A 9,387-nucleotide genomic window follows, 5' to 3' on the forward strand; every position below is an offset into this window, starting at 1 on the left:
TTCTGATGAACGTGCATCTACTGGAGCTAATGACTATCCCTATCAAATGTTGAGTAGTATATTACAGGTGAATCTGCAGGGTTATATTGAAGAAAAATCCCTGTTTCTGATGAACGTGCATCTACTGGAGCTAATGACTATCACTATCAAATGTTGAGTAGTATATTACAGGTGAATCTGCAGGGGTTACATTTAAGAAAAAATCCTGTTTCTGATGAACGTGCATCTACTGGAGCTAATGACTATCCCTATCAAATGTTGAGTAGTATAGTACAGGTGAATCTGCAGGGTTACATTTAAGAAAAATCCCTGTTTCTGATGAACGTGCATCTACTGGAGCTAATGACTATCCCTATCAAATGTTGAGTAGTATATTACAGGTGAATCTGCAGGGTTACATTGAAGAAAAATCCCTGTTTCTGATGAACGTGCATCTACTGGAGCTAATGATTATCCCTATCAAATGTTGAGTGTTATATTACTGGTGAGTCTGCAGGGTTACCTTTAAGACAGATCCCTGTTTCTGATGAACGTGCACGGTGTACATCATTCCCCACATGTACTGTTCATGGTTCCACCGCAGAGACAAGCACGTGCTGGTCCTGTTACCCACAGTCACCGACTGCACAGGAGCCGGTTCCACTGGAAACATAGAGGCAGATCCAAATTACGGATTTTTTTCCACAGAGATTATCTAAGGATCCTGTAACTGACGGTTGTATTAAGTTAAGAACCTTTTAACAGACTCGGATGTCCACTGTAAACACCTGTTGCTGTTCGTTGTGAACAACGGGTATTGGGTTGAGTGAGCTGGTGCACAGGGGCTTGTAAAGCTAAAACCTGCCACGAAAGTATATACTGTCACTGACGGGGTCTTAGATTTATATAAATGGATAAAACTTGGTGTGTTGACCTCGTTACACCTCTTTCCTTTAAAATAGTGCCGTTATGAAGACTCCGTCAGTGACGCTGAAGGGGTCGTTGTCGGCACGGGTACTACAGATATGTACCCCAGGTACGTTTCTGTATACAGAAACGTACCCTGGCCATAATGAGAATACAGAAACGTACCGTAGGGCGATTTCATTCCCATTGTGTCGTATTCTTGATCGGAATTGTCATACCGTTGTATTAGATACATTTGATTGCTTTATGTAAGTAATGAGAATACACAGTAACGGATATTTCGCGATGCATATGAATACTAATCGCAATCAGTTGAACGGGAACAACTACGTGCGGTTTTGGTTTTGGATTGCGGAATATGGACTCGTCTGCCTTTCAGGGTACCAGGTACGTTTCTGTATTTTGACTTTGTTTACATATCTGTATACAGAAACGTACCTGGGGTACGTATCTGTAGTACCTGTGCCGACAACGACACCTTCAGCGTCAGTGACAGTATAGATCGTGATGGCAGATTCTAGCGTTAAGTCCCTGTGGACTTGTGTTGGAATGTTTGTCTCATAATGTCGGGAACACATCAACACGAGCAGATGTCTGACATGTAAACCACTTGCCTTGACTCCAACACACAACCACTGAGTTGTTCAGTCGCCATACAATTGTTACAACGTCCCATGCCGTCGGTAAATGCCGAAACGATGTCAACCAAATGATAGATAGATCAGTGATCTGGGAGCCTATTCTAGCCCTTGTCCCCACGAAATGTGGGGTACAGCTACATTGTACACCCCAGAGTATTCGCTCGTTCTGAAAAAGGCTTGCTCATACACCACTGGATTGCAAGATGTAAATATTTCGCCGCCCTTTTTAAGGGCAGAGCTGATGTTGCGCAATATTGGAGAAGCGCCCGTAAAAGATTACGTTCCCCGGCCATTCGTGACCAATCCGTAACAAGCCGAATATCGAGGTTACGGAAAGGGGCGAGTTGGGACGAAAGCCAAGAAGTCATTCGTGACCAACTCGTGTTATTCCGGGACAAGCCGAATAGGTTACGGAAAGGGGCATGTGGTGACGAATGACTCATGCATACATTCGTCACCACTCGCCGGCTTGTCCCGGAATAACACGAGTTTGTCACGAATGTCATGCACATAACTATCGTACCCAGATTTCGAGGGTTTATAGAAAACACCTCCGATGCCGCAGTATCCAACAGTGATTTCTTGGGCTCCTTTCTGTGGACAGACACATTAACTTGCATTAAGTAATTTTGATGTGGTTTGAAAAAATCCACTCTGTTTCCTTCCTCGGTCTCTTTCCAGATGCAGGTTGTCGCCCTTGAATGAGGGCATCTGTTGGCGCCACCCCTGCAAACAGCGAAACATATACTGAACAAAATAAGTTAGGGATATTGGCATATTTATGATTGATATTTTATCAGTATGTTAATGAATAAATAAGTCATTATTCACAATTTCAAAATTTACATTTATCCCCAACTATTTTGTCCAGTATATATGCCAAGTAGAATCATGTTGTGAATAATCAGTATCTGGATATGTTGTATTTTGCAGGTGATGTCTTGATGCTCAGAGATACAGTTGAAATTCCAAGAAACCAAAATTCGAAAGATCTGTTTAGTCTCTGATAATGATGAAAGTCCATGTGTTTTTAACAATAAATGTTAGTATAACAGGTAAGTGCTATTGTACATTCAGGCGTGCCAAGCGGAGGTTCATGTTGGGTGCAGGGAACCTATTCTTCCCCCAACTTCCAAGGAGATGAAATTCGCGCGATAGTACCTGTTCGGTCCCAGAATCCTTACAGGGAGGCGTGGCTGTGGAGTAGCCTAGCGGGTACTATATGTGAAACCCTTTTCTGGTGTCCCCGTCGTGATATTGATGCAATAATGCTCAAAGCGGTGTAAAACTAAACTCACTCACTCACACATGTGATGCTGGGGTCTGTTCTCACTCACTCACAAGCATGCGGGGCACAGGCCTAGCGATTCCCGGAAGTCTCAGAGTTAAAGATCATGAGAGAGACTGAGCATGCACAAGTGATGGGTGCCTGGAAGACGGAAGGGCCGCAGACAAAAGCTCCCACAAGAAGAAGGAAAGGAGCAATTATCACAAGTGATGGTGCCTGGAAGTGCCTCCCACAAGAAGAAGGAAGACTGGAAGACGAAGGGCCGCAGACAAAAGCTCCCACAAGAAGGAAGGAAAGGAGCAATTATCACAAGTGATGGGTGCCTGGAAGACGGAAGGGGCCGCAAGAAGAAGGAAAGGAGACAAAGCTCCCACAAGAAGAAGGAAAGGAGCAATTATCACAAGTGATGGGTGCCTGGAAGACGGAAGACACAAGAAGAAGGAAAGGGCAATTATCACCGCAGACGGAAAAGCTCCCACAAGAAGAAGGAAAGGAGCAATTATCACAAGTGATGGGTGCCTGGAAGACGGAAGGGCCGCAGACAAAAGCTCCCACAAGAAGAAGGAAAGGAGCAATTATCACAAGTGATGGGTGCCTGGAAGACGGAAGGGCCGCAGACAAAAGCTCCCACAAGAAGAAGGAAAGGAGCAATTATCACAAGTGATGGGTGCCTGGAAGACGGAAGGGCCGCAGACAAAAGCTCCCACAAGAAGAAGGAAAGGAGCAATTATCACAAGTGATGGGTGCCTGGAAGACGGAAGGGCCGCAGACCACAAGAAGGAAAAGCTGCCCCACAAGAAGAAGGAAAGGAGCAATTATCACAAGTGATGGGTGCCTCACAGGAGGAATGACGGTGCCTGGAAGACGGAAGGGCCGCAGACAAAAGCTCCCACAAGAAGAAGGAAAGGAGCAATTATCACAAGTGATGGGTGCCTGGAAGACGGAAGGGCCGCAGACAAAAGCTCCCACAAGAAGAAGGAAAGGAGCAATTATCACAAGTGATGGGTGCCTCGAAGACGGAAGGGCCGCAGACAAAAGCTCCCACAAGAAGAAGGAAAGGAGCAATTATCACAAGTGTCGATGCATTCTCTTACGAAAATATTTTAAATGATTTTCACGATTGCCATAGTGAATGTCAAACTCCTTACTTGATTTCCCAAAACAGCTGGGACGTCACCATGTCCCTATTTATATAGTCCACTCCCAGGTCCCACCGACAGGTCATGTTCCTCCAGTCGAACACGCGGCAGTCCAGCTTCTCCACCTTCCTGGGCCGATCTGAAGAAAGGGTTAATGTATGAGTAAGGTGTGTATGATGACGCCTTGAACAGTATCCCGGTTATATAATGACAGGTGGTAGGTCACGTTGATGTGGTAGGTCATTATGATATAGTAGGTTATCATGATGAAGTAAGTCACCATGATATAGGAGGTCACCATGATAAAGGAAGCTACCTTGACATAGGTCACCATGATATAGTAGGTCACCGTGATAAAGGATGTTACCTTGACATAGGTCACCATGAGAAAGGAAGTTACCTTGACAAAGGTCACCACGATATAGTAGGTCACCGTGATAAAGGAAGTCACCATGATATAGGTCACCACCAATCAGTAGATCACCATGATGTATGAAATCACCATGAAATATATGATAGTCACTTTGATGTTGTAGGTCAGCATTATATTGGAGGTCATCTTGATGTATGTGAGCATTATATAGGAGAAGACGATGATATAGGTCACCATGATGTAGGAAGTAACCATGATGTAGGAGGTCACCATGATGTAGGAGGTCACCATGATGTAGGAGGCCACCATGAGGTAGGAGGTCACCATGATGTAGGAGGTCACCATGATGTAGGAAGTAACCTTGATGTAGGAGATCACCATGATATAGGGGTCACCATGATGTAGGAGGTCACTATGATGTAGGAGGTCACCATGATGTAGGAGGTCACCATGATGTAGGAAGTAACCTTGATGTAGGAGGTCACCTTGATGTAGGAGGTCACCATGATGTAGGAGGTCATCATGATGTAGGAGGTCACCATGATGTAGGAGGTCACCATGATATAGGAAGTAACCTTGATGTAGGAGGTAACCTTGATGTAGGAGGTCACCATGATGTAGGAGGTCACCATGATGTAGGAGGTCACTATGATATAGGAGGTCACCATGATGTAGGAGATCAAGACGATATAGGTCATTTATTTTGATGAATGAGGTCACTTTGATGAAGGAGGTGACCATGATATAGGAGGTCACCTTGATGTATGAGGTCACCATGATATAGGAGATCATGACGATATAGGTCATTATGATGTAGGAGGTCACCATGATATAAAAGGTCATCATTATGTAGGTAACTATAATATAGTGAGGTCACCTTTATCACGGAAGTCACTGTGATATAGAAGGTCACTTTGATAAAGGAGGTGACCATGATGTAGGAGGTAACCTTAATGTAGGTCACCATGATGTAGGAGGTCACCTTGATGTAGGAGGTCACCATGATGTAGGAGGTCACCATGATGTAGTAGTCACCATGATGTAGGAGGTCACTATGATGTAGGAGGTCACTATGATGTAAGAGATCACTATGATTTAGGAGGTCACCTTGATGTAGGTCACCATGATGTAGTAGTCACCATGATGTAGGTACCTTGAGGTCACTATGAGGTGTGATATAGGAGGTCACCATGATGTAGGAGGTCACCTTGATGTAGGAGGTCACCATGATGTAGGAGTTACCATGATGTAGGAGTCACCATGATGTAGGTCACCATGATATAGGAGATCACCATGATGTAGGAGGGTTCACCATGATGTAGGAGGTCACCATGATATAGGGTCACCTTGCTGAGGTCACCATGATATAGGAGGTCACCATGATGTAGTAGGTTACCATGATATAGGAGGTCACCATGATATATGAGGTCACCATGATATAGGAGATCACCATGATGTAGGAGGTTACCATGATATAGGAGGTCACCACGATATAGGGGTCACCTTGCTGTAGGAGGTCACCTTGATGTAGGAGGTCACCATGATATAGGAGGTGACCTTGATGCATGTGAGACTACCACATAAATGAATCAATAATCATTATGAACATCATATAATTAATGGAACCGATTATAAACCGATTCTAGTGTGATTCTGGATACTATTGGGGTATCAGTCACAACTGTGAAGCTCGACGTACGATTAGAAATCGAACGACTTCTGTACAACGTAGTTTTCTCTTTAAAATGGAACTATTTTTGTTTGACAGTGTCACGATTTATTGGTTTCCTAGTTTCTATTTTTGCTTATCGCGACAGTCATCTCATGTCGGCTTTACCACGGCGCCTGCTGGTGCATTGCCAACAACAACAACAACAACAACAACAAAGTGTCAAATCAATATAGTTTCCCTTCTGACCATAGGATGGATACTACGAGGGATGCGAACACTGGCCAACGGTTTTACGAGCGCTTTAATTAGCCACTAGGCTACCATCATCATTCTGACAAACAGGGGAGGATTCTCAGTACTTACATTCAACATGAACTCGCTGTTCGCCTATGAAGACGTCCGTTGTGTTCAGTTTGCATGTGTACTGGCCCTGGTCTCGGCGTGACGTCAGAGGGTAGTCCAGCTGTATGGCTCGGTCACTTATTTGGGTAACAAAGTGCATGGGAAGAACCTTGACCTTTTTCAGAAACGTCAGCTTGAAGAAGAGTCCTCCAGATATGTTGCCTGCCAAACTGTCCTTCGTCACGTTGCAGGTCAAGGTCAAGGTCTCATTTATGAATCCATAAGGATTAACAGGACGAACGTCTGAGGACAAAGACATAAGTGGTTGTAAATAAACTTGTACTGCCATAAGATTTCAAGAGATCGCGGCACTGTCGGGGCTCTATCGCGGCTCTATCACGTTAGTGGTGCGAAACTATTTCACGATACAGAATATAGAACTTTTTGAAGCATAATTCATATCAGTCTATGCATCATTGAATATATAATTTTAAATATTGCTTCATATTGATAATGACACTGATCAAAGCTCTGAAAGACTACTTGAAAGATACGTATAAAACTATTAAACAGTAAAGCCCTCATTACTGATTTAAAATATTTGCTTTAACCGTATTTATATTTCAGTTTATGTTTATGAACACCAGAAATATTTCACCTGGTGACTGATAGCATAACAATCAGTAGTAATCTACTTAAAAACAACTTTATTACTTAATAAACTACCAGCCCTTACAAGTCCTTCCATTATATACATGGTGCAGATCTCGTGTTGACGTTTGATTGTATATACTGGGGGAAAGTAGTGATCCTCGTTAATTTGTCAATTGATCAACTGCCGCAATGGCTCTATCAATGGGAACACAGTGACTTCCTATAGTAAACAGGTTATGTACGGTTATAGGTTCGCGACATGGGAGAAAAGACTCCAATTAAGTCAATTGCAGAGTTTGCGGGAATTCCAGCATTTGAATGACGTCACTCCAGGTTCATGCACATGCATCAGGGTCGTTGGTCCCTTACATCCATTGGTGACAAACAAGAACGCATTACTGCAGTTGAGCGACATCACGACGACCAATAGTATCTTCTGAATTCCTTGAAAGAGCCTTGCCATGATGCTGGTGAGGTAATCTAACCCATAGTCTGCAAATAGGTCAGAAAAGACTTTAAAGGCGATATTTTTATGTTATACGATTAGACATGGTAACTAAACTCTTTGCTGATGGAGTCCTGTATGTGAGGTTGATTGTGTCCTGTATATTTAGCTGATTGTGTCCTGTATATTCAGCTGATTGTGTCCTGTATATCATATTGATTGTGTTCTGTATATCAATCTGATTGTGTCCTGTATATCAAACTGATTGTGTCCTGTATATCAAACTGATTGTGTCCTGTATATCAAACTGATTGTGTCCTGTATATCAAACTGATTGTGTCCTGTATATCAAACTGATTGTGTCCTGTATATCAAACTGATTGTGTCCTGTATATCAAACTGATTGTGTCCAGTATATCAAACTGATTGTGTCCTGTATATCAAACTGATTGTGTCCAGTATATCAAACTGATTGATTGTCCTTGTATATCAAACTGATTGTGTCCTGTATATCAAACTGATTGTGTCCAGTATATCAAACTGATTGTGTCCAGTATATCAAACTGATTGTGTCCCTGTATATCAATTGTGTACTGATTGTTTCAGGGTCCACCTAATTGTCTCCACTTTGCTTGTTCTATGAGACCAAAGTGATTGTTGCATATAGTCCCAGTGTCCATGACGTATAGGAGGACTGGGAACAGTCCTCAACTACATCACTGTCCCACGCCCTCGGTACCGTCCGCGCTGACTGATGCAGTGGAGGACATTGTACCATATATGATGTTTAATGCAATATATCTAAACCGCGGAAACGAACGCGGACACCGGATAAATACCTACACACAAGGATGTAGGCGACGGATCAAGAAGCATGTGTGCATGCATTGTATGTACTTATGGACTGACAAACAAAACACAACAACCGTAAAGGCGCGGTTGGCTACTTTCCAACATAAGTGCTATTGTTGAGTGAGGTTGGTTGGTGCAGTGGAGTGAATACGTGGTCTAGCAGTGAGGGAAAGGTTGACTGAGTGAGTGGAGTGGGTGGGGATGACTGAGGAGATGACCAAGCCAAGAAAGACACAGGTGGATTACATAGAAGAGGTATGACTTATAGCGTCTGTAATACGTTGCACAACAACTTAGTGCAACCCTATTCTGTCTTACTGTGCAGTACTTTGGGAACTAAGGATTTTAGTCTCCTATAAGCGCAGTACAGAACTGTGCTTGTAGATTTTCATTGGCGTAAATAGCAAAACCCTAATTTGGCAGTAAGGGCGATATGCGATGGACTGGTACTTGGTCAAAACAGAGAACAGAAGTAGTACGATTTTATGATAATCTGCACCGTATGGCACCTGCTAGATTACCTTCTGTTATTAGCAGCTGGTCACGGCGTTTGTTTCAAACAGCGGATAACACAGTGTCATCTTTACTACAATCAAGTTGCAACTCCCAGTGTAAGATCATGTTACACATGTCTAGTAGTGAATTGACTTTGTCATTTCAACATGTACAGTTGTTAGATCATCAAGAGTGGCTACTGGAACTGTGGAATGATCAATAGGGTAATCCCAACGGTAACAAGTTAAGCACATATAGACAGTTTAAAGCACACTGTTACTCCAGAACCGTACATAACTGCTATACTGCCCAGATGGCACTGTTGCGTTCTAGGCAAACTTCGCTGTGGTACACTTCCATTAGAAATAGAACGTGGAAGATTTTCTCGTCCTGCGACGCCACTTGCAGACAGGCTTTGTCGTCACTGTAGTAGTCAGGCTGTCGAAGACGAAGTCCATTTCTTAGTTAGCTGTCCTTATTATTGTGATCATCGGTATGATTTGTTTAGAAAATCTAGCATCTTACACTCAAATTTTGCCTAGTTATCAAAGGCTGAACAAGCTGACATTTCTCTTGCAAA

General features: G+C 43.1%; 1 protein-coding gene across 1 annotated transcript; it reads right to left on the reverse strand.

The window, feature by feature from the left end:
• Positions 1-478: 478 nt before the first annotated feature.
• Positions 479-7,430, reverse strand: LOC124286506. Its single transcript, XM_046722880.1, has 5 exons — positions 7,385-7,430; positions 6,383-6,664; positions 3,984-4,113; positions 2,071-2,273; positions 479-642 (listed from the first exon to the last, which is right to left on the reverse strand). Exons 1-5 carry the CDS (start codon positions 7,428-7,430, stop codon positions 479-481), a joined length of 825 nt encoding a protein of 274 aa, XP_046578836.1.
• Positions 7,431-9,387: the final 1,957 nt, after the last annotated feature.

Source organism: Haliotis rubra, unplaced genomic scaffold (assembly GCF_003918875.1).
Source record: "Haliotis rubra isolate DU_JTF1 unplaced genomic scaffold, ASM391887v1 Scf385, whole genome shotgun sequence".
NCBI lineage: Eukaryota > Metazoa > Mollusca > Gastropoda > Lepetellida > Haliotidae > Haliotis > Haliotis rubra.

Coding starts and splice junctions, on each gene's coding strand:
- LOC124286506 (XM_046722880.1), bottom strand. CDS start 7,430: ATGTCGCTCAACTGCAGTAATGCGTTCTTGTTTGTCACCAATGGAT. Junction 4,114..6,382: donor ACAGCGAGTTCATGTTGAAT/GTAAGTACTGAG, acceptor CCCTTTCTTCAG/ATCGGCCCAGGAAGGTGGAG. Junction 643..2,070: donor TATAAACCCTCGAAATCTGG/GTACGATAGTTA, acceptor CTATGTTTCCAG/TGGAACCGGCTCCTGTGCAG.